The sequence below is a fragment of the Alligator sinensis genome, unplaced genomic scaffold, assembly GCF_000455745.1.
Source record: "Alligator sinensis unplaced genomic scaffold, ASM45574v1 scaffold59_1, whole genome shotgun sequence".
NCBI lineage: Eukaryota > Metazoa > Chordata > Crocodylia > Alligatoridae > Alligator > Alligator sinensis.
The window spans coordinates 2,462,104-2,488,158 of record NW_005841878.1 but is presented as its reverse complement, the minus strand read 5'-3'; the positions used below and the strand labels follow the sequence as shown (position 1 = coordinate 2,488,158).

At 41.6% G+C, this 26,055-nt stretch overlaps 1 protein-coding gene across 1 annotated transcript in view; it reads right to left on the bottom strand.

Annotated features, from left to right (window-relative positions):
• The window catches only part of TNFSF11 (TNF superfamily member 11), a 29,338-nt gene extending 3,289 nt beyond the window's left edge, over positions 1-26,049 (bottom strand). The window contains exons 1-4 of the mRNA XM_006017313.3: positions 26,022-26,049; positions 13,698-13,844; positions 4,554-4,602; positions 4,374-4,472 (exon numbers count right to left, since the gene is read on the bottom strand). Coding sequence (XP_006017375.1) covers positions 4,374-4,472; positions 4,554-4,602; positions 13,698-13,844 — 295 coding nt within the window. The 5' untranslated portion in view covers positions 26,022-26,049. The remainder of the gene's footprint in view (positions 1-4,373; positions 4,473-4,553; positions 4,603-13,697; positions 13,845-26,021) is intronic.
• Between the last annotated feature and the right edge of the window lie 6 nt (positions 26,050-26,055).

The following is a 26,055-nucleotide window of genomic DNA, read 5'->3' as shown; positions in this document are numbered from 1 at the left end:
CAGTCATCAAACAGGGGGGGGAGAAGTGGCAGCGGCAGCAAGAAGCGGTGAGTGGCAGCGAGTGGGCAGGCGGGGCAGACTTGAGCGTGGGGCCCGTGCCAGTGCCCCGGGGCCAGAGCCAGTGGGGGCCCAGGGTGGGGCAGGACAAATTTTATTTATTTACATTAATTTCTATGGGAAATTGGGTTTTGCTTAGTGCGGTCTGCTTAACGCTTGTTTTTTCCAGAACCAATTAAGAGAGTGCTAAGCAGGGGTTGCACGTATTTACTTGAATACAAGACAAGGTTTCTCACTTCAGTCGGCATGGGGAAAAAAGCCCTTTGTCTTGTATTCACACACAGCAAAACCTCACTAAATATACTGTCTATCATTAAACTGCTGCCAAAAGCAGCATATGCTCAGTAATAGAAACTAAGTGTGAAGACGATTAAATGCAGCCAACACTGTGATGATTATAAAATACTTGGCACAGACTGGGCAAACATATTGATGGGAGTGTGTGTACGTACATATATGTGCATGTGCACATAAGTAAACGGGCAGTTGTTCCCCCAGGAGGGAATGGGTGTGGCCTGCAGGTACTGAAATACCAGACGTGTGCATGCTCATGTGTCCCTTACAAAAACAGGTGGTTCCAGTCATGAGTGGGGGCCTAATTAGCACATGGATCCTTTTTTGGCAGGGAGGGAGGGCGGGTGGTGGTATACACATGCATACGGAGACAAGCTGAGCTGTGGAGTCACCATGGTCTGAAATGCTGTTAACTCTACTGGGGCACTGCCCAATGAACTATATGGTAAATCATGAGCCTTTTGTCTTTGGACTAATATTATACATAGTTTTTACTACATATAAGTAGGTGCTAAAGTGCTGCTTAAAAGTGTGTTTATGGAGTACCTGTGCTAAAATTTGCAACAGTTTCAAAAAAGGTAAAATGCATCAATTCTAGGTAAACTAAGCGTATGGGTACTATACGCCAATTACTACAGCTATGTTTATTTCAAGGTCTTTGTTTCCAGATTTGCTCCTCACTTCCACGTGCTCAGGGAGAGTAGGGTCTGACAGTAAGGAGGAAGGAAATGTATTGCAGAGGGAAGAAGCTGGGGGAGGCAGAGGGTACAGAGGCTACGTGACCCCCCCCCCCAAGACTTATTTTCCCTGCTATAGCATTAGGAGGGGGACAAATTCAAGGCAAACCTCCAATAATTAGATTCTATGCCTGGAAAATTAAACAAATTCATAATTTTTCCCATATATAGAATCTAATTAGTGGGGGGGTCATCTTATAATCAAGGATATCTTATATTTGAGTAAAATATGGTATTTGACCACCCTCATTGTCAGGAAATTCCTCCTAATCTCCAACCTAAATTTCCCCTGCTGAAGCTTGAGGCCACTGCTCCTAGTCCTGTTCCCGATGGCCTTCTCCACTCTCTCTATAATCAACCTGCAGGTATTTAAAGACTTTTATCAAATGTTTCCCTCAGTCTTCTTTTCTCAAGACTAAATAACCTAAGTTCTTTCAACCTTTGATGACAAATCTTACCTCCCAGGCGTCTAATCATTTTTGTTCCTCTCCAATGAACTCTTTCCAAACTGTCCACATCCCTTCTTGAAACGTGGGGCCCAAAACTGGACACACTGCTCCAAACATAGCCTGACCAGTACTGAATAGAGTGCAAGAATCACTTTCTTTGATTTGCAAGTGACACTCCCATTGATATAACCCAATATGCTGTGGGGTGTTTTGCAACAAGAGTACACTCTTGGCTCATATTCAGCTTATGGTCTATTGTAATCCCCAGGTCCCTCTGCAGCATTGCAGCCTTGCCAGTCATTCAGCAGCTTGTATCTGGGCATGCAGTTGTTCTGTCCCAAGTGCATTTGTCCATGCTGGATTTAATTTGGTTGACTGTGAACAATTTTTCCATTCCAGGCTATCCAGGTCATTCTGAATCCTAGCCCAACCCTTCAGAGTGTCTGCAACGCCACCCAACTTGGTGCTGTCTGCAAATTTGCTAAACCTGCACTCAATCCCATTGTCTAAATCATTAATGAAGTTCTAAACAATACTGGACATAAACAGACCCCTGGAGAACCTTACTTGATACCTCCTCCCAGCTAAACATTGAGCCACTGATGAGTAGTCACTGAATACAATGATACAACCTTACATTACTTTCATCTTGTCTGTATTTCCATAGCTAATTAATGAGGATGTTCTGGAAGATGGTATTATAAGCCATGCTAAAGATAAGGTATATCACATCCACTGTTCTCCCCCAATCCACCCTATAGAAGGAAATCAGGTTGATCAGGAATGACTTGCTCTTGGTCAATCCACACAGACTGATCCTGATCACCTGTAAATACCTCACAATAGGACCTGCTCCTTGATCTTTCCAGGTATCAAGGTCAGGCTGACTGGTCTGTGATTCCCCATATCTTCCTTCTTCTCTTTCTTAAAAGATGGATACTATATTTGCCTTTTCTAGTCATCTAGGATCTCACTCAACCTCCATGAGTTCTCAAAGATAGTCAATGGCTCTTAAATGACCGCAGCCAATTCCTTCTGTTCCTTATGGTTAGGGAATCAATTTTGATTCTGCGGATTTCACAGAAATTGCAAAATCTGGGATTGTCCACAAAATCAACTTTAAAAAAAAATCATAAAGTTAAAATGCTGGCTCCCCAGTGGGAGCCAGTGGTCCTTTCTGCCACTGAGGCCCAGCTTTACAGCTTGCTGGGACGGAAGACACCAGCTGAAAGGGTGATACAGCTTGTCCCTCCTCCCCCATTAGGATCTCTGCACCAATCAGTGCCAAGGAGGAGGGCTAGCAGAGCAGTTCTGGGAAATATCCGCAGAATTTGCTCTTTATGCTGCAACCAACCCACAAAAACTGTTTAGTCTCACTGTGATTTAAGTAGGTCTCTGCTTATGGTGCATCCCATCTGGCCCTGCTGACTTGAATGTATCTATGTTCTCTAAGTAATCCCTTACCTATTCCATCAGTCTATGTTGTTTGCCTCCTTCCCCAGAATGACTCCTTTTGCTGCCAACCCCCAATTTGTGAAGAGTGAAAAAAGAAAGGCATTCAATACTTTAGCCTTCCTTGCATCATCTATAGCTAGATTGCCATCTTCATACCATAAGGCTGGTTTCTCTGGTATTCCTCTTACTTCTGACATACTTGTAGAATTCCTTTTTATTGCGTTTTATGTCCCTTGCCAGCTGCATCTCGAATCGTGCCTTGGCCTTCCTAATTTTCTCCCTGCATGCTCTTTCCTGGTACTATGACCAAGTCTCCACTCATTGGCAATGTGTAGGGGGTACATGCAGGTGCATGTGCACCCCCTGAGCATGACATTGCACCCTCTAATCACCCCTGCCTGCAGGCAGTCACCCTTTGCCACCACTGCCCCCTTGCTGCCGACACTGCCAGCGGCATCTGCAGGCAGTCAGCAATTGTTGCTGGCCACCACTGACGCTGTCTGTGGGTGGTCCCCAACCCCTGGTCAGCACTTGCCACTGCCTTCCCCCCACTCCCCCCCTGCCGACAGCACCGGCAGCACCTGTGGGAGTTCCATGCTTACCGCTACCGTGCCTCCCCAGCCACTGGGGGCATGTGATATTCATGCCTCCACTTCTTGTAGGATTCCTTTTTGAGTTTCAACCGACTGAAACAATGGTTGTCAAGCCAGGCTGAACTCCTGTTGCACTTCCCATGCTACTGTCACATTGGGATAGCTTGCTCCTGCATCCTTAAAAGGGACTCCTTAAAGTACAGTAATCTCTCCTGGATTCATTTTCCCCTCAGACTTTCCACCCAAGGGATCCTGCCCACAAGTTCCCTGAGGTTGTCAAAGTCTGCTTTTCAGAAGTCCAATATCCTTATTCTGGTGCTCTCCCTCCTCCCTTCCCTTGATCTTGAACTCTATCATTTCATTGTCACTGTTACCCAAGTTACCTTCCACCTTCACATTCTAAACCAATTCCTCCCTGTTAGTAGTCAAGTCAAGAAGGGCTTCCCCTCCCCTCACCTCCAAGTTGACCTCTCTGCTGCCTGTACCAAAAAGTTATCCCCAACACATTTCAGGAATTTGCTGGACTGCTTGTACACTGCAGAGGTCCCAGTTAATAAAGTCCCCCTAAGCACCACATCCTGCGATTTGGAAGCATCTGTCAGAATTCTAAGATGGGCCAAGTCCCAATGTTTGTACTGAACACACCAAACTGCAAATGTTGTTTATCTGTTCAATGCCTGGCTTTTGTCTTGGCCTCAATGCTTTATATATTACTTAATATTTTAGACATGTCAGTATTTAATACAGACATAATATTCTTAGACGTATTTGATTAGAAGTGGACTCACCAGTTGGAATGTTCTTATCATCAATAATAAGATGGGCAAAGGGCTGTTTCTCAGGTTTGTTTTTCTTTGAAGGGTCTGACCACGGTGCTTCCATTATAGCTAGAGATAAAAGAAATTGCATTACTTCAAAGAACACATTAGCAGAATTTCAAATGATTCTTATCATAAGCTAGTGCTTACCCTTTTCTGATACTGGTGACTCTCTTCCAGCAATGATCCTTTGTACCTCCTATAATGAAAAAGAACTATTACTTTATTATACTGTCATGTTTTTTCAATATAGTGTACTGCAGATAACACAACATAAACAACCTATCTTGAAATAACTTTTTTCAGCACTGTGTATCCAAGAGTCAAGAATGCTTATTTTCAAGATTGCAGGATGGGCAATTATTGGGGCAATATTTGAAAATTAAGGATCAGACTAATAGGATAATGCCTGAAACCTTTTATAATTATCACACTTAGGGTTATTTCTGTAAAACTTACTCAACTATTATAATAACAAGATATCAGCTGCAAAATATTTGTTACACTGAATGATAGAGTTTATGGAACAATTTGGATCTACAGGGGCCAAATAGTCCCATAAAGAGGCAGCTCTGTGTAGGGACCAGCATGTGGTTTCAGTCTAAAAATGTGGAGAGGCTGAGCATGTTGACTGAACTATTCTGTATGGGCAATCAGGCAAGGACAGCAATCTTTCTCCTTCACAGCCAGCCAATTATGTGGTCTCTTGCAGGAGAACAATAATCCTGCCTCCTTTGAGGTAGTTTGCGTTCCTGTTTGCAGGGAAGGCTGTTTCCTCTCAAATTAATTCAGGACTGCAAATGTGCCTGGCCCCTGATAGAGTACACAAGAATAAGATGGGAAAGGCATCTTGCACATCCATACATGAGGCAAGCAGTCTGGACATCTGTGAAAGCAAGTGTTAATTAGAATGTAGGTGAATCTTAATGAAAATAAACTATTACTATTGGCTAAAACTATGCATAGCATGACCTAGAAATATATAACTTGTGACTATGTACGCACACTCCATTCCTACTCTTCTTTTGAATCAATACAGACTAACTTTATAAGCAAAGTCTTGGAGGTGAGGAAATGACTGACCCAGGAAGTAGAGGTTCCATTCCCATTTCTACCCTAGAATCGTGTACCATATAGCAAGTCCCTTTAATTCATTTTCCCTAAATTCCTCTCTGGAAAATGGGGATAAGACTCCCTTCTTCTTTTTTTAAAAAAATCAGATTATGCATTGTTTGGGAGAGGCTTGCTAGGCTTGCATAGTGCCTAGCATAACATGAATCCAATTCTGTTGGCCTCCAGGCACCATCAAAAAGCAGTATCATGAGACTTTACAACCTGGACATCATAAATCATTTGCTCATCTTTGAGATTTCTCAATGCCTTCTATGTCTTTACACTTCAGATTAAAATCTTTGTCATAGAGACTGACAAAATAAATTAAAATAACACTTTTTGTTATGCACTATTTCTTTTACTATTTGTTCTCTTGCCAGTTCTCAATATTTGGTGTCTGCAATCAATCCCAGACATTCATCCCAATTAGAAATGTTCCACTGTATTCTGAGTCACTGATTTCTTGCGGTGTTATAAAGATGTTAATTCAGCTTTTAAATATCAATTGAAGTGTGGCTTTTATGTAACTTTGCAACCACAGTGTAAGGTGCAAGAACTTACTTGGTGCATATAGATATGCTCACTTTCTCCTTTCAATACATTAGTCAGTAGGCATTTAAATGTTAAACCAAATGGAAAGCCACAGTCACATGAAAGTTGTAGTATGACTACCAAAGTACAGTATTTTAGCCGTGAAACACATGATTTTATAGATAAGATAGTTAAGACAATTTCTATCATACAACAAAGCAAATAAGAAGGCAAACTGCAACTTCAACAAAAATGCAAACGTGTTCCCTACTCAGTGTCAGTGGGAAGATGTAATACATTCCCCTCTCTGGTTCTTTTGTTTTCATATCAGTGAAATCATTTCATATTAGAATGTGTAGGTGAAATGCAAGCTATGCATTAGTCACACAAACCCGGACAGAAAACTCTACCTGTGCTAATCTGAATGATGAATACGAGCCTCCACATACACCCACATACACCACTTAACCTCATTTAAAATGATAGAAGCAGTAACTGTGGGGGTACTGGATACTGCATTGTGTTAATAGGTATAAAGCTTCTAGAAAGAATAGAGTTGTGTGAGGGTGGGGAGTTTTGGAAAGTGCGCTGATGGCCAGACCCTCTGAGAGGATGCCCCCACGATGCTCAGACCACCAGTGAGCAGCAGAGGTCCTTAACCCCTTCCCTAGAAAGATCCCTTCTGAGCTTGTTGTTTTCATACATCTTTTTTTCCTTATGAGTAATCTGGGGATTTGATGATTTAGTCCAAAATTTGAAGGGATTAAAACCTGTATTTGGTTAGGAAGTACAGTTACTGCAAATCTTGACTGACACACATTAAGACAGAAGATGACTAATTACTTATCTTGTACCAAGAGCTCTAATCAGCCACCCATGAAGTCACACTTGCCTCCAAACCAAGGGTGCCTATGCACAAGCAAGGAGGCTGCTCTGACGCTCTGTAATTCCAATTAATTGAGTCTGCTGGAGCGTGACAATTACTGTGCTCCAGCAGCCTCCAGTGTCTCATGTATCACCATCCCTGCACTTCAAAATGGCAGTGGAGGCACTTTATGTAAACCTCATACATGAGATGCTCTGGGTTTTTAATTAGAGTGACTCTCAGAGCCATTCTAATTAACCTGCTCCCCCCGACCCCAACTCCTGGACCATGTGTATAAATGCCCCAATTGTCTAGATGGAAGATATCTGACACAAAATCCCTTCTTGCTTGCCAACCCGTGTTCATCCACCCTGTCGCAGCTATACTCATATCATTAATAAATAATGATAATCTCACAAATATTTGCAGCACACTAGATAGAGCATGTATGAAACAGGCATTGGAACCCCAATGCATGTTAATTTTCAGATCAGATACATATTCAGTCTTTTAGTGTGTATACTTAACACCCAAGTAAAAAAACCCCACTGATTTTAAGAGATTATTGCAGTTTTCTACCTATTAAAATACAGTACTATAATTTTTTATTATTTTACAGATTCTACACACACACACATGCACTTATTTCAAAATTAAGAGTGCAAGAATTAAATTACCCCCAAGGTTTCAGTTCTAATCAGTATTAAAAGATGTAAGATGCTGTAGTTAGTGCATATTTTTAACATGTGGTGCATTTCACAGAAACAAGGAAAATAGGACTAGAAAGGACCTCAGAAAGTCATCTAGTCCAACCCACAAAACAAAATGGAGGCCCCAGCTAGGTCCATATTTATAAAGCAGAATAATGCCTTTGAGAGTAACCTATCTATGCAGTGAATTTTTTTTTTTATAACATTCATATCACTGCTGGGTTATCAGATAGTGTGGCAGTAAATCGCCATTACAGCAGCCTAACAATTGTAGCATTTTATATAAATGGCCTATTTTATGGAGTTGCATCCCTATTTCATAAACTGTTTTATTTCTTAACTACAAGTTAACATTGTACACCAGCTAAGCAATCAAATAGCCACAGAATGTTTATATTTGCTCTTGAAAGAGCTGTCTGACAGTAATGGTATGTCCTGTCGAAAACTCAGGTCCTTATTTACCTTTCACATGAACATGGTTTTACTTTGAAAATCTGTTAGGAGTTTCCAGTGATCATAATGCTTAACAGCTCCTTGATAACTGGGGAGGCTGTCTGGTCATGCCCTACATTTAGCCCTTCAATTTGAGATCATAATTTTACAGCAAACAGAGGTTGTCTTGTGGGTTTCATAGAGATTCATGGAACACAAAGCAGAAAGTAAAGACAGAACAGTGGTATTGTTAATAAAGAAAACGTGCTGTCTTGCCCCAGCATTTCTGTTGATGAGAATCTAAAGCTGTTAGCTCCCAAGTTTCATAAATTTGAAGGTATTGATTCAGGCCTCAGCTCAGAAAAGCACTTAAACACACACTAATTGCCATGGACTTCAAAACAGCCGTGGACTTCAAAACAGCTTAAGACTAGATTTTTAAAGGTATTTAGGTACTTCCACAAAATCTGGCCAATGAAACCTCTTCAATTTACTCTTGTCAGCAGAAGGCTCATTGCCAAGCTGTTAAGCGATTTTTAGAAAACTGTACACAAATACACTCTGCAGCAGTGACCATGTGATAAATTGTATTTGTTCACCTATGGCTGCGTCACTCATCCTCTGCCCACTAATTCATTTCTACTGGTCTGCTTCCAAGATTCCACACGTCAGAGCACCTTTGGGCAGCCACTGTTTGAATGACAAGCAAGCAGCTGCTCATAAAAAAAAAAAATGTTTTTCTTTAGTTCTGCAATGGCCCGGGGGCATTTTAAAGTGTAGAAACTCATTAAACATTAGGGAATAAATAACTTCATTCTGCTTGTTAGATAGATGATAGCTAGCTATCTAGCTAACTAGCTATCAGCCCTAAAAATTACAAGTAAAATTTTCAAAATACATCTACCCGTTTAAGTAGGACAGGTCTCATCATAAATTTGAAAAATGTATTGCTATGCCTAGAAAAACAATTTTAGATTAAAGCTATACCAAGTATGAGAACCTACAAATTATTATGTTTGATAGACTTTGTGGGATTTCCTACCCCATAATCTAGACGAAAGGGATTTGAATACATCTGAATAAGCATCCAAGCTTGAGGCCTTGCAAAATGGACCCTTTTAACATTCTCATGTATTATTCTAAAGGTAACCTCAAACTACCCTTTAAACTACTAGATTTTGTGCTACCATATCTCTGCTTTCAAAACTAACTGGTACCCAGAAAAGCCACATCTGATTATGTTGCAGGAAATTCAGTGCCTTGAAGAATTTTTTAATCAGGAAGGAAATGAAATAGAAAGTACATGAAGCAGTATTTTTCAGAAGCTAGTACAAGGACCTTTAACTCAGATTTACATTCGTCTCCCAACTACCTACACATAAAACACTTGGATACTAAAAGTTCAAGATCAGAATTAAGAATGTTGGACAACTTGTAGTAATTACCAGGGATCCTGGTTTTGTCTGATAAAAAACAATCCCCAATATTTGCAATAATAAAGTAACCCAAAATCCACATTTTTTCATGTTTAGAATGAAACCCAATTATATATGCGTCTATATATTAGAGGTGTTTCATTTTAATCATATGGATTAAAATTGGGGGGGTTTTGTTGTTTTTTTTTTACCAGAAAAAACCAGGATCCCTGGTAACCATTATTTAAATCTTCAGTCCAGATTAGTTTGTGCATAACTCTATGCACTTAGAATGTTTGTTAAGTATATACAGTCTCTTTATAAGGGCTATCTTGGAGGTCTAGCAATCAAGTGTTTTGTTGCCAAGTGAAAAACTAGTTCAGGCCTGAACTCCCCAAGCTGCCAGGGGCTGGGAGCACTGCCAAAACTGTTACTTCATGAACTGCCCCCAGATATGTTTGTAGTTCTCACTTTACTGCCAAGTTTATTATGAGAGACTTCAGAAAGTGCGGTCAGTGCATCTGGATTGCCAAAGGGCTTTTAGGGTTACATACAAAAATAAAATAAAATAAAGATTAGCCAGACAAGCAAAGCATATAATGTGTCTACAATAGTTTAAATGTGCTGCCACTGAAGTTGCTCTCACCTAGAATATGAGAATTAGTTTAGGCCTAAATACTATATTGTGCAAAATATTAATTGAAGTGTCTTTTATAAAAATAAAGTCTTGGTTCCCACCATTAAACTATTCTCTACAAAGTTCCCACAGCCTACAGGATGAGAACACTTAGATACTTCCAGCATCAGCCCCCATTTTGGATTTAAGCCTGTATCAGCTAGAAAGCACAACCTGATCATAAAGACTAGTTAAACTCACTTGCCCAAACTGCATTGCAAGGAGGAAACAATCATGAATGGCAAAAAGTAAATTTGATTTTAAAAGGTTCCATTTCCATAATGTAGGGTGTAAGTAACATAAATTAAGAAATGTTAAGAGTACTTGGGACTATGTTCCCACTTGGAAAACTAAGCACAAAGAATTCAGGAAAATGCCCCCTCCTTACATAAGGGGCTACTTTCACCTGACAGAAGATTCCATCAGTTTTCAGCTGACTGGTGTATGAGAGTACTGTAAAAGAAGGTAGCGCAGGCCAATGAAATCTGAACCATGATTTTAACTTGCCAATGGCCCTTTAGCATTTACATTATCAGCTGATTCAGCTGGAGTGATGTTCATTTATGGTTACCATATTTCCAGGTCCAAAAAAGAGGACACCTGTGGCGGGGGGATGAGAGGGGCGGGGCAGGAGGAATCTGATGGGGGGGGCGGGACACACAGGTGCCCTGCCCCTGCCCATTCTGCTGTCCCTCACTGACAAGCCACAGCCCCACCCTGCAGCCCTGCCAGTGCATCTCACTCCCAAAAGGCAGTACCCTGCCCCATCCTCCCTGCTGATGCCCCTCACTCCCAACCCGCAGTCCCCTGGCACTACCAGTGCTCCACGCATCCAACCCATGGCCACCTGTCCCACCCCACCTCCCCCATGCCCCTCAATCTTGATCTGCAGCCCCCTGCCCCCGTTCCCCAGCCCTGCCAGTGCCCCTCACTCCTGAACCTCTGTGCTCCCTGTTGCCTCGGATCTCCCTCCCCCTGCTCCCACCAGTGGGCAAAGCAAAATCGCAACCTCAGCTCCCAGTCACGCACGTGTGTCGCTAGGTATTCTGGGAACTGTAGTTCTACCTAGCAGCAATCGTGTTGAAAACGGACTGGGGGAGGAAATCCAGGACATTTTGCTTGCATTTAAAAAACCCGCCCAGACGCAGCACATGGGGCCATAAAAGAGGGCATGTCCAGGAAAACCCAAACATATGGTAACCCTAGTTAATTTAGCCTAGGGATGTATTCTTTTCTACTCTGCCTTGCCTCCCTCAAAATCCACATATGGTGCCAAAGGAACCAGGATGCAGACTTATTTACCCATTGTTTAACATACACATGTTTTCTTTAGCATATTCAAAGTAAATACAAACACGATTATTTTGGCAAGAGAAACTGCATTGTTCTTTTAAACAAGTAGCCATCAACCAAAATAATCATCCCTAGTCATTACTTAGCTTCACCATGGGCATTGCAGCATTCATCCTCTATCCAGAATGGCAGCACATGCAGCCTCCATGAAAGCCAACCTCTTTGTTGATTAACCAGCAGTCAGCAAGCAGGAGTACTTCCTGGATTAGTGTAACTATAGCGTAAAAGTGATATTGTAGCTGTAGTAGTCCAGAAATTATATAAGAGGCAAGGATTTCCTAGGGTGATACCTTTTATTGGACCAGCTCTGTAGTTGGGATAAAGTTAGACAAGCTTTCAAATGCAAGACCTGCAGAGTTGGGTCAAAAAAAGATATCATCCTAAGAAATCCTTGCCTCTTGCATGAGTGTAACTAAGCATTCTAGCTAAGGAACTTCATGAAAAGCAAGATATCCTATGTACATACACACGCACATGCACACATGCACCCACCATAAATAATAATCTGTGCTTTCAGTGCTCACGCTTTGGTAAGTGTGTGAATAATTTTTAAAAATACTGAAAGAAAAACAACCTATTACACCTGAGCTCAACTTTTCCTGGGAGTCTTTGAAAGAAAGGAGGGAACAAGACATCTGAAATCTGAAGAATATCTAATGGTTTTATGTAATTGGGGAAGCATATAATTATCTTCATAAGCAGAAACAATCTGTACCATTTGTGGTGCAGTATTTAAAGTATACATTAGTGCAATTATAGGTCTGTATAATTAATTCAAATCCAATTCATTCTTTAAATTGCATATTGGTGCATTTCAAATGTAGTGCAGTATATTTTATGAATAAAACCTTACAGGATTTCCCAGAGGTACTGAGACAGTAAAGAAGTAATGAACCAAGGGATTGTGATGCACAGCTGGTGTAAACTGAAAGAGGCAGAGTCAGCACTCTTTCAGCATGTAAATAGTCTTTGGTTAGCCAGTAATTAGGTTGAAATAGCACTAAGTGCTTGTACAAATGTGCTAGAAGATCAAAGATCAAAAGCATCAATTGTCTTCAGGAACCTTGGTGACTGTGTCAAGTATGTCAAACTTGTCCAGTCTTCTTCATTAGGGATGATGTCTGTGTCAGACTAATTTCACTGTTTGCGTTGGAAGGATGTTGTCACTCTGCTGCCAGGCAGGACCTGCCTAGTTATCATGTTAATCAAGCTTTCCTTGTTACAATGTTCATTGCATTGGTCTTGTTAACACAAAGGAGCTGCTAATGAGCATCTCTGAAATTCCATTTGTACACTGCAATTGTTCTAAAATGATTTTGAAGAAAATGCTCTCTAATTTTAGCTTCCTTCCAGCTACATATTCTCAGTGACAGTAAGGCACTCTCCTATTATTTTGCGCCTCACATCAGTTGGGACAATTTCTTGTATTTGTCCTCATTATCCCAGTAGACCACTGCTCTCTGATTACAATGCTGAGCAAAGCTCAGGATATCAACTCATTCTGCTGGCCCTTTCTTTCTCTTGGGTAGAAGTGGTCCCCACAGAGAGCAGAAAAAAGTGGCACTGTGGAAGACTGTTTACTTTGTGGAAAGAAATGAGAAAGAGCTACTGCCTCCTGCATAAGAAAGTCACATGAATCCCAGAATCCCACTCCATGCAAGGAGGACAGAAAAAAGAAGATAAACACTATCGCCTCTTAGAAAAACTAAATTAAGGGCAGACAAAGGCATTATATTTCACCTCCTCTCTGCCTAGCAATTGCCTTTTAGGAAGAAATGAAGTTGCATCACCAAAGATGCAATCAGAAAGACAAAGTAAAATAGATATGCCCACATTTTTAAAACCAAGTGCTGAAATAAATTACTATCATTTGGACAAGACTGAGTAACAAATGGGACAATCAACTAACCACAAACATAGTGCTTTAAGTTCGAATCCAAATCTTTTTTCATTTTTTTTAAAGAACGATAGTCAAAGCACAAATAGTCTGGGTACAGACGTGGTTAACCGTTACCAAGGAGCACATGAATAAATGCAATGGAGTATCCAATGTCAAAGTTTAAAGGTAGCTGCTGTTACTATGTGAAATAGTGAGCAACACTGATTTCTTCTAACTCTCTCTACAGGGCTTGCTAAAGTTGAACAAGCTTATGGAACTAGTGAGCACTAAATTGTTAGGCTGGCTCAGTTTGCACGCACCTTTTGCATCACTCCTTGAATAGCTTGTTCCATGTTCTTGCATGATTCAGACATTAATTTTGTTTCTTGAAGATCTGTGCTTCCATGGGTTCTTAGATATGTTCTGAAACAGTGTATGTATTCCTCTGATATTCTGTTAGGGTCCATCTGAAATAAATTTTAAAACATCCAGAGTCTAAGAGTTGTCCAAACAACGATCAATATAAGCAATAACCCAAAATTACACTTGTATCCCAGATCATGCAATTTCATTCTACTCCTACCACTCTGAAATAGATTTTCAATACATAGTTGTTTTATCCATGTTAAACCAATGAGTGTTAAGGTAACACACAAAAGACAATTTGGGGATTCTAGCTATAATGTGTGAATTCCATTCATGTTTATTGGCAACTTGTACCTCCTGGGTTTGAGGAGGGGCACCCAAGGTCCCCCCATGGCCGATTGCTGAGCTGTGAGGGATGCAGGGGGAGCCCCCCGGCCTGCACTTGGCAGTGGACCTGGAAGTGGACTGGAAGTGCTTCTGGTCCACTTCCGGGTTTGCTGCCGAGCATGCTGGGGAGCCCCCCACACTCCTGTGGGACGCTTCATCCACCCTACCATCTCAGCATTCACGAGCCGCCTGATACCTTCAGGTAGGTAGAAAAAAACGTTTAAAGCTGTATCTATGTCTGAATCGTCAAATCCTTCTGAATCTCTCCAAATCGATTCGGAGGGTTCCGATTCGATTCAGAGAGATTAAAGGGTCTCCTGCTTTGATTTGGATTTGGAGATTCGGCTGCCAAATCTCTGCTGAATCGAATCAGCGACTGAAGCTTTGCACAGCCCTAATAAATGCCACTAGAGGTGAGAGTACATCTAGCATAGAGTTAATATAGCATGTTGTTAAACTTTAATAATCACTCGTTTAAATGGAGCACTTGAATAAAGAGATGACTACAGCCAGGATGAACCAGTTTCCATGAGCCATTTCAAAATGGGGGTGGAGGAGGACAACAGCTTCTGGATCAGCTGGTATGACTGTGCCAGCAGTAATCAAACTGAGCAGGGATTGGCGGTCTATGGCCCATGGGCTGGATTCAGCCCATGAACAGACTGGATCCAAACTATGGCAGTATGCTCCAGCCACAGTAACAAAGGACACAAGCCCCATGATCCTAGCACCTGCCTTTTTCTATCTATTCCCCTCACAGCATTGGCTAATCTCTAGCAGGTGTGAGGCCACAGCCCATGGCAGGGGCTAGGATGTAAGTAGTGGCCCACAGTGGCATAAATGTTGCCAACTCAAGAGATAAAGGAACTTTTTAGAGTGGGGGAAAGGAGGAAATGATATCTGGAGTAAAAGTTTTGAAATGGCTCATAGATTCTCAAGATCTGGGGGAAAGAAAGCTTGGCTTTAGGGTATCCCTAACAACATAGAGTGGTGAGGAATTTATGCTAGCTAAAGTAAAGAGTAACTGTTTTTGGAAATGTTATAAAGACTGTTCCCTTCAACAGGCACATGTGCCTGAAGAGGTGAACTATAAACATAGCAACCCCAAGAGATTGGCATTTTGGGACAGGGTGGCCTTAAGCTACTGGTTCAGCATTTGTTTCAGTTATAGCCTATAACAGGCCTTAATATGCTTAATTTTGAAATGGTATAGCATTTGCTTCAATTTACTTGAACAAAGTTTGGGTACAAGAAGACACAAAGGAAATGATCAGCCCAGAAGACATCACAAAGTGTGAGCCATTTTAAAAAATTCAAGAGGGCTGGAAGGGCAAATAACTTTTTTTTAGAGGTCACTGTTGGTTAGACAAGGATAATTTTAGACAAGATATAGCTTATAAAGAGGATAATAGACACATTAATATTAATTGAAGTAAAAAACAATCAGGAATGCTTTTATGTTTTGGGGGGTTGGGTTTTTTTTTTACTTTATTCAGTAAGCTTTTTGATATTTTAGTTAAGCCATAGATTATAAAAATCAGGGTTCATCTTGGAATCTTAGCTCTTCAGCCTTGATCTACAGTTCTTTCTGAAGAGCCCATCTGCAGATGAACTAAAATAAGCTCTTTTATAACTTAATTTAAAACTTAGATTAAAAGCCCTTTTCTTTAATAGGCTAGCTAGCTGTTAAAGCAGGGGTGGGGGGAATACGGTATGCAGGCCGGATCCAGCCCACCAACTGATTAGATATGTCCTGCAGGCAGGCACCCACCACTTGATTGGATTTGGATCCAGCCCACAGCTGGCCCTGTGGAGCTCCACATGGAGCCGAGCCCTGCCCAGGACAGCCCACACCACGCTCCCAACCACACCCGCCCAAAATGCTAGGCAGCACTGCCTTAGTCCTGGCCAGCATACACAGCTTCCCAGTGGGGCTACTGTGCAGCTGCCCAGGTACTGCTTGGCTTCCCCCACCTCCAGCAGCTCCTCATCCTCCTTCTGCTGCCCCTGCTGCATTGCTTAATGCAGGGAGAGGAGGGAGAAGCCAAACTAACCAGTCAGCTGCAGAAGTAGCCCCACCAGGAAGCTGTGCACATTGCCCAGGGTCAGGGCCAGGGCAATGCTGACCCTGGGCAAAACCCTGGGGGGCGCTTGCAGGGGAGGTGCAAATCACCCTGGAATGCTGGGGGACTGTAAGTTAACTTGACTGTGTAGGGGGATCTGGGACAGAGGTTTAGTAAACCGATTTGACCTAAATCAGTCAAGTCTGATATTACACCCATCCAGGTTTATCTTAAACCTGTTTTGACTATTTTGAAAGCAATTTCTGTGCACTGAACTTCTGTTTTGTTACAGATTTGGACCAGTGTCCAATCACTTACGCCGGTTTATGTGTAATTTCTGTCCGTAGCCCAAAGGGGCTGAATGTATATGGAAAGCTTAAGAATAGTTAAATGTGCCTGTACAGCTTAGTTTTGTAATACATCTGCGTATGGAGAAAAGGTGATTGTCTAGAAATATTTGCAGGGTGCAAAAATCAAGGGAGAAGAATAATGATTTAATGCAGTATATCTTTATTTAATGCAGTCAAGATAAAGAATAGGAAAAGTATCTTATGGACAAGACAGAACAGTCTAAAACAGTCACCTGAGAAAACTGACAGAGGCCCAGCACTTCAGACCTGCAAACTGACCAGGACAGAACATATCACTAAAATGTGCCCGTAGAGACTTCTACACTATAAGAGAGGGATTGGAAGAGCTAAAAAAATATATTTTCAGTCTAATATCTGTGACTGAATTAAGTAAAATATTACCACTTTAAACCAGGGGTTTAGAAACTATTTCCATCCAAGTTGACATAATTCTTCAAAGTTCTTGAAAATAATTATTGCAACTTTAAATGCTGTAAGAATTGTAACTGTATCATGGAACAGTTTAACTGCAAAATCATTATTTCACATCCTGAAGAAGTAACATAGGCCCCTCAGAGGATCACAAACAGAAATGAATAAATGCATCAATCAGAAGAGGGAAACCAGTTATGACAGTGTAACATGTAATCAAAGGGAACCAGGTTAAATAAAACAGACCTCGGTATTTAATTTACCAGCTTTAAGGTTAGTGGGACAGAAGAGCTATTAAGACACAAAACAATTACATGCACATTAAAGCATAAAGACCTCTGTAAAATCAGAAAAGAGTCTAGCTAGTCTAAACTAAGTGTAATGTTGAAAAAAAAGAGACTGGACCCTAAAGCTAAATTAGGCAGGCTTCATTAGGTTTACAATGACCACTCTAGTGCTAAGACAATAACATAAGGCAACAAACAGTAATAGACAACTCAGCTAGCCAGATGGCCTGCCACAGTGCATTCCATGTGGTACTACAGAGCAGAATGAGAGAGAGTAATTCAAACTTTTTGGAATACAGTGGTCATCATTTAAAACATTTGCCAACAGTTGCTGAACTACAGCAAACAAAGCAGACTGGGATTTACAGAGGGTCTCAGGAGAATTTGGATTACTTGCTAGGATGTGGGCATCTAATTCACTTGAGCCCCTTTTGGGGGGGGAAGGAGGGCGCACAGCCAAAAGTAATAACTGCTAGTAGATGTTCACTTTTCAAGGGTAACTCCTAAATTTACAATTTAATCAAAATACAGACATCTGAAAGTAGCTGACAAAAGTTAATGCATCTGTAATGCAGGTGCAAGAGACCAGGAACTTCCTAAGGGCTAGAAATGCCCAGCAAATCAAAGTAAATCTGCAGCACAGTTCTATACGTATCATTCATTGCCCAGGACGGGGGTGGGCAGGGTGGAGGAAGGGGTGAGGGGAATCAAATACATTCCCATCCAATGACATTTTGGTTGAACAAAGAGAGATTATCGTACTGAAGAAGAACATTTTTGGATTAGTCCTAATCTAATAAACCCTGACAAACATCATTGCAAACATAGGTGATGGGGATGCAGAAAGATTGCTTATGTTACCAGACCCATCAATTGCAAGATCAATTAAACCCATTCTAATAAAACAAGGAACACTACAGGGTATGTTTGATAGAGAAAATATGTGATTTATGGTGATCAGCTAGCCCAGTCAATTGCCATATAGTTTGCTCCCCTTCCTCCTTCCCCCCACCCCCCTCCGTGACCCAAGAGATACTTACCAAGCACCATCCCCATAATGTTTTTAGTGGTTCTGAAAATTATCTTGCCAGAGTAAAGTCTGAACACAGCCTTTACAGGAATCTATTTATATTATCTATAAAAATTAGTAGGTTACCTTAGCTGTGAATTAACATTATGCAGCACTGAAAACAGAACACTGTGCAAGAAGTGATTGATAGGAATTTTAAAGGATGCTTTGGAAATAGATCACAGTTTCTAGTTTACTACTTCTGTGCCACTATTTTGTGAGCTTGTTTTGTCTCTCTTCTTGAAATTGCAAAATGTTCCTGGCTTCCTGATAAGGAAAACTTTCCAGGCCTCTCTTTATTTTTCTTGCCCGTCTCTGGACCCCTTTTAACAACCCACAACTAAACACAGCATTCTGAGTGAGGCCATACCCATTAATAGAAAACCACTATACCATGTTCAGTGTTTTCTAGCCCACCTATTGCATTTTCACTGTCAGCTTACTTTTCTGACCACTGTGCATTGAACAACAGTGTTTCCCTTTAGCTCCCCTCTGTCATCAAGGTCCTTTTCCCCTCTGAAGTTGCAATCAATTTAGCACCAACAATGCAGTTCAATTTTCCTTCTACTACCCTTTGCCTTACATTTGTCAAGCTAAAATTTCATTTGTCATTTTGCTGTTCATCAACCTGGGAGATTAAGCCCATCTGAAATTAGTCTTTTTCAGTTTCAACTCATTCAAGTAACTCCTCATCTATAACATTTCTCACCTCACTGTTCACCCCTTTCCAAGTCATCACATCTCCTTATAAATTGGTATATATGACTTCTAAAGGGGTCAACAGTGAGGTGAGAAATGTAAATAAGAGAAGTTAGTTGGATGATATATAGATATAGGTACATACATATATATCCATATGTATATCTATTTATCTATCTATGTGTGTGTTGCCCATCTCCCCCCACAAAAAGATGAATGATAAAAACAGAAAAACAGATTAAATACTAAAATAAAATAGTATGTAATAAACAACAGATAAAACAGTGCTCCAAAAGTTAACCTCTTCTACTAATAGCTTGCCCAAATAAAAAGGTCTTACATCATGTCCTGAAGATGCCTCAAGATATTTATTTACTAAACACGGCATAAAACCTTGCGAAGGTTTATTTACAAAAATAAATAAATGAAAACTCTTGTTTTTACCTTTTTCCTTTCTCTCACTTAAGCAAAAAAACAGAGAAGTAGTAAGAGAGGAAAATGGAAAGAAGGAAGAGGAGAAAGAAAACCCCATATTATTTTCCATGAACACAGGAAAGCTTTTTGATTTTCAGTTGTCATTGGAAAAAAAAAATCAGATAAACTATATTAAAAGATGTCAGTACTCATTGAAAAAAGTTTAGCACACTTCAGTCAGCTTAAGTATAAAATATTGATCCAATCATGCATTGACTATTACTCCTTAAGACACTACACTTTTTTTTTTCCACCATGCAATTTGACCATTTATATCCTTTAGCCAGCATCTATTTTATCAAGGAATATCAATTTCACCCCAAGACTTTCCTTAACACCTTCTTACAAGGGACTTTGACAAAGACCTTTTGAAGTCATAACTCATACAAGCTGGCTTTCCTTTATCTACTATTTTGTGGCATGCTTGCAGAATGCTAGTAGAAGTCTGAGAGGACACAGTTTGGAAATAGATTCATAGATTCAGATTCAGAGAAGTAGGGTCGGAAGGGACCTCGCAGATCTTCAAGTCCGACCCCCTGCCCTGGCCAGGAGAGAAAACTGGGCTCAAATGACCCGAGCTAGGTAATTGTCAAGCCTCCTCTTAAAGACCCCCAAGGTAGGAGCCAGCAGCACTTCCCTTGGAAGTTGGTTCCAGATCCTAGCTGCCCTGTGAAGTAGTGCCTTTTAATGTCTAGTCTGAACCTACTCTCTAACAACTTATGGCCGTTATTCCTTGTTACTCCGGGAGGCGCTCGGGGAGAACAAGGTCTCTCCCATTCCCCGCTGGTCCCCCCCTAGTAAGTTTATAGACAGCCACCAGGTCCCCTCTCAGCCTTCTTTTGTGAAGGATGAACAGGTTAAGGTCCCATAGCCTCTCCTCGTAGGGTCTGCCCTGCTGTCCCCGGATCATGTGAGTGGCCCTCCTTTGGATCCTCTCAGTGCTGTCCACATCCCTCCTGAAGTGCGGTGCCCAGAACTGGATGCAGTACTCCAACTACGGCCTTACCAGTGTCGCATAGAGGGATCACCTCCTTGGCCCTGCTTGTGATGCATCTGTGGGTGCACGACAAGGTGCGGGTAGCCCTACTGACCGTGCCCTCGCATTGACGGCCCATGTTCATCTTGGAATTGATAATGACTCCAAGATCTCTTTCCACCACTGTGCTTTCGTGAAGAGAATTTCTGTATCCTGTTCCTCCCTTCTGGCATGCCTACCTCACCCCAAATCTTGGTGTTGTCCGCGAATTTAAACAGGGTGCTTTTCACCCCCGCATCCAAGTCGCTAATAAAGAAATTGAACAGTGCAGGCCCAAGGACTGAGCCCTGGGGGATTCCACTGCTCACATCCCTCCAAGTCAAATATGACCTGTCCAGCACCACTCTTTTAGTGTGGCCCCTCAGCCAATTTGCAATCCATCTAACTGTGTAGGCATCAATGCCACAGTAGCCTAGCTTTTTAATTAGAATGGGGTGGGAGACAGTGTCAAAGGCCTTTCTGAAGTCCAGAAAGACTACATCCACCGCAACACCTGCATCCAATGATTTTGTGACCTGATCGTAGAAGGCAATCAGGTTGGTCTGACAGGACCTGCCCTTAATGAAACCATGCTGGTTGCCCCTAAGCATCATCCCCGCTGCTGGCCCTTCACAGATGTGCTCCTTGATAATCTTCTCAAAGAGCTTCCCCAGGATCGAAGTAAGACTAATGGGCCCATAGTTGCCCGAGTCCTCCCTCCCTTTTTTGAAGATGGGGACCAAATTGGCCCTCTTCCAGTCGTCCAGTACCTGGCCAGAGCACCATGAGTGCTCGTAAAGCCATGCCAGGGGCCCCACGATAACCCCTGCCAATTCCCTCAACACCCTGGCATCTGGACCTGCTGATTTGAACAAGTCCAGCCCCTCCAGAAGTTCTCTAACTCGGTCCTCCCTGACCCTAGGCCTAGCAGAGTCTCTCCTGAGTCCGTCCCAAATCTTGGTGCGGGAGTCCTGGTCTCTGCCCAAAAAAATGGAGGCAAAGAATTTGTTAAAAAGGGCTGATTTTTCCTCTGGTGCAACCACCAGATTGCCTAGTGTACCCTGCAGGGGCCTTCTTCATACTCCCTATGAATTTGAAAAAGGACTTTTTGATGTCCTGTATACACTGTAGCAGAAGTCTGAGTTACATCATTCAGATGAATACAATAAACTCCAAGTCTATTTATTTATTTTAATCTATTTTTTTTTTTTAGTAAGACAGAATACATGACATACGTGCTAGTTTGGGGGAAGTCAAAAGAAATAAAATATAAATCAAGGCCTGAATTTTCAGAAATACCTAACAAGTCCATTTAAAATGAGCTTGAGTTTCAGTAGGACTGGGCTATAGTGCCTGATCTACTGCCCTTAGAGCATGTTCCTATCTCTTAAGATCTTCTCAAGATCCTGTTGTTGGTGTCTATATCAAGCCATGACCATACATATTTTAAACTGAGTTTAAGCTAATGAAAGGCATCTGAAACAAAAGCTAAAAGTATCAGTTTTCTGGAAATGTACTTTAGCATTTACATGTGCCAATATGACAAATTACTGAAAAATTAGCTCTCACTTTAGGAGGATTTCTTTGTGCTTCCTGATAAAACACACCTGAAGCCACAGTAAGTAGTTACCACCTTCTGCTCCACTGTAAACTGCAAATCTTTCATTACTTTCTCATTGGTCTTGTACAAGCATGACCAAGTGATAAATTCGTTAAGGCCATCCATCTAATATTGCTAGTGTCCAAGGTTTTTGGGGAAGGTGCGAGTAACATGAATTTTACTCAAGATGGCTCATGAAAAGAATATAAAATACTGTATTCTTTAAAAACACAGGTCATTGCCATTGACATATCATTGCAATTCATAAAATAGCTGTTTCTTTAGTAACTGCATACACACGTTGCTTTTTTCATTTGCATTACGCTGCAATACTTGCCCACAAACATGTGTTTACCCATGAATGCCTAGTGTCACTCTTAGTTATATGTCTTGTGAAATTCCAAATGCTTAAGCCACAAAGTAAACAAAGCAAAGGAAAACCAAACCTCGGTTACTGTCTCATCCTCTATTGTATGTCATGATCCAGCCCAAATTATTTTATGCAAATAAAAATACAAAATATCTGGAACTGTCTCAGAATGTATTCTTTTTTTTTTTTCCTCTGGAGCTTTAAAATGCTCATAAAACGTCCCTGCATAGTTTCTCATTATTAATTTATCCAGTTTATTAATTCACACTTGGTTAATCCATGACCCAGTAATTCACCTACGAAAAGGTTTCCCCCCTCCTGTTTGAGGAGTAGCTCAGAATCTTTGAGAATGGTGCTCTTCTATTATTAAAAAAAAATCATTATTTGCCAAGATATACTACAACACTTAAGTACACGCTGAAAAAAATCAGTAAAGTACTCCACTAGCATCATCATCATAAGGAACCAGAGCTGTATTCATCAAAGCTCATGCACAAGTCAATAGGAGATTTTCCATTGAATTAACGAGAATTAAATCATGTTGCACATGAATAAAGGTATTTTGTCAGACAGTAAAATAATAGTTTACCATTCCTGTCTGTTTGCCTTTTTTCAAAGATGTTGGTAATCTGGAATAGGTCATCACTCTGTAGTGTGAATGAACAAGGTTGTCTGTTCTATTCCATTTCTCTACGGAGGAAGGGATGACATTTTAGAATATTTTAGAATACTTTCAATACAATTGGGCTGCTTATATCAAGTCAGTTTAGTTATAATGACTTTGAAGCATACTAATTACTCTTCTATAATGCATCCCCTCAAATTATGATGTTCTGGTAGAGATGTCTCAGTAGATTTACAAGATGTAGCAGAAGAGTTTTTCACTCTACAAACTGAATTACAGCATACCTTAAAATACATCACTGTCAGGGAAACAAGTAGCTGGAACTGCTTTACACTACATTCTGGGAATGAAATGTCACTCCACTAAAACATACAGAGAATAATTGACTAAGCACTGTATTACTTGCTCCAATCGTCTACAAATCTTGTAAAAAAGTAAGCAACAAACACAAAGCATTTGCTGATAATGGTGAATAGGAAAGAATAAAGTAAGTGCAAGTAACAGGCATAGGCAATGTTACAAAAAGTTTGATACTTTTACTTGTTTTGCTACTTATTTGCTTAAATCTGTTTGCATTTGTATTCTAGCCAAAGTACGCATGGTCAGGTCTTGGAGTCTATTTTGATGTTTCTGGTCCAGCTGTGGCCCCGCTGCTAGTTTGTCTATCTAAAAAGTGAACTGTACGAACCTGTAAAAACCAGATTCCTATTTAATCACTGACTTCAAATCAACAGAAAATAACAGAAGCGCTAGTTCTATGAAGGCAGAATAATACAGATATTAAACTCTACTACTCAGCAGCCTGCTTAAAGACCAAAAAGCTAACACCTAACCCTTTTTCATGTTGCCCCTGAAAAAAGCAAACGTCAGCCCCTCCACTTCCTTTGAGAAAGTTTGTGGTACCAGACAGAAGTAATGCAAATGAGTCTAACCAATGAACAGTATTGTTTCCAAGAAGAGAGAGCTCTTTTCTGGCTAAAAGCATAACCGCTAGAAAGCAGATATACTGTAGCTCAATTCCTCCCATCCTAGCATACATACTACTGCCTAATCTAAAATATTAGATAAGAGCCAGTTTTGCAGCCTGCTGAGGAATTGCAGTTGTTTTCTACTGGAAATTAACTAATAAATTACAGAGGTACTTCTGCCCCATGCAGCCACTGCAAAAGTCCCATTATGAACAGCATCAGCATCAAATTCACAAGGAAAACAGTCTCTCTTTAGGACAAAATTTCCTTTTATATATACAAAAATGTTTTACAAACAAGTAAAAGACACCTGCCATTGGCAATTATTCTCCAAAGGGACCAACACAATCCCTAACCAAAATGCAGATTTCAACTTTTTGCTCTGCATAACATAAAAATTACTGTTTCTAAGATGATAATACATAGCACAAAAGCTCTCGTATCTAAGATTTAACAATGCCATTCACTATGAACTGTATTGCTAAAATACAGATAAAAACCTATGTTAGACTGGTTCACATTGCTTTAAATTTTTCTGAATTCTGCTTACCAGAATGTTTGTGGATGTGTGGGAAACAATACTAGCCTTACTGTGCGTATTACTAAACTGGCCCATCCCTGGAGTATTGAGGCATTCAGATGTGCCACAAGTGATGCATGCCACCTTCTCAAATTTTGGAGGCACATGTGCCCCTTTGAAAGTGCATTACCCCACTGTGTACCCCTGTTCAGTTACAGATAACAAAAAACATGTGCCCTGTGTCACAGCTGCATTGTAACTGCTCTGACAGCCCAAGAGATACTGTAGCATGTTTTTCCCCTCATTCTTCCTTCATTCAGATTTCCCCTTTCCCTTCCTTTGCTTTCCCATCCCCTCCTCTCACGTACCCTCTAAAACAGCAGTTCTCAACCTGTTCAGACTCAAGTCACCTCTCAAAAAATGACAGCGCTTTGTTTTTATTCATTTTATGCAAGAGGGGAAAAAAAATCACCAAGCTGTTTCTATGATGCAAAGGGCCCAGAAAGACCCAACAGGGTGGGCTGTTTAAATGCACTGGTTTCCTAGCTGAAATACACAAGATATAAAGAACAGTCATTTACTGAGTCCGGACCATAGGTCCCCTTTTCCCAGCATCCTGTGTCATATAGGGGCAGAGAGTGGATGCTGAAAGGGGACTGAATTAGGGTTTCCCACCTCCCACTGCTCCTCTCCTACTATCAGCCTCCAGCATTTAAGGTCTAGGAAGTTCTGATTCAGAGGCTCTATCCCTAACTCCCCTGCTCAACAGCTACTGACTACAAGTCACCCAGGGAGGTTGTGGGCTCTCCATCCTTGGAGGTTCTGGAGACCCAAGTAGACAAAGCTTTGGCTGGGATGATCTAGCTGGGGATGATCCTGCTTTGAGCAGGGGGTTGGACTAGATGACCTCCTGAGGTCCCTACCAACCCTCATTTTCCATCAACTATGATGCCTCTTTCCTCTAAGGATCTATCCCATCCCCTTTTGACTCTGGCTACACTTCCAGCTGCCACAACATCTGGCGGCAATGAGTCCCACCGGGCAGGAAAATTTCCTACTGACTTTAAATTTCCTACTGACTGGCTTCATCGTGGGGGGACTTGGGTCTCTGGGTTTAACTTGGGAATCAAGTCTGCACCCTTGTGACCTTGCGTGGTGCTGTCCTGAGCATCTCAGCCTGCCCCAGGGAGCATCTTGCAGCCTCCCACCGCAGCATCTTGATACCCCTCTTAGCAGCACGTTGTGGGCCCCCAGGGGCACCTGGAGCCCCCTCCCCACAGACCACCTCGAGGGCCCCTAAGCAGCACCTCAGCCCCTCCCGCCACGCACCACCTCGAGGCCCGTCCGGGGAGCCCCTGGCTCCCGGGCGAGGGCACCCGCCAGCCCCGGCGCAGCCCCGGCCCGTGCCCGGATACATACGACGCCCGCCGGGGAGAGCCGCGGCGCCGCTACC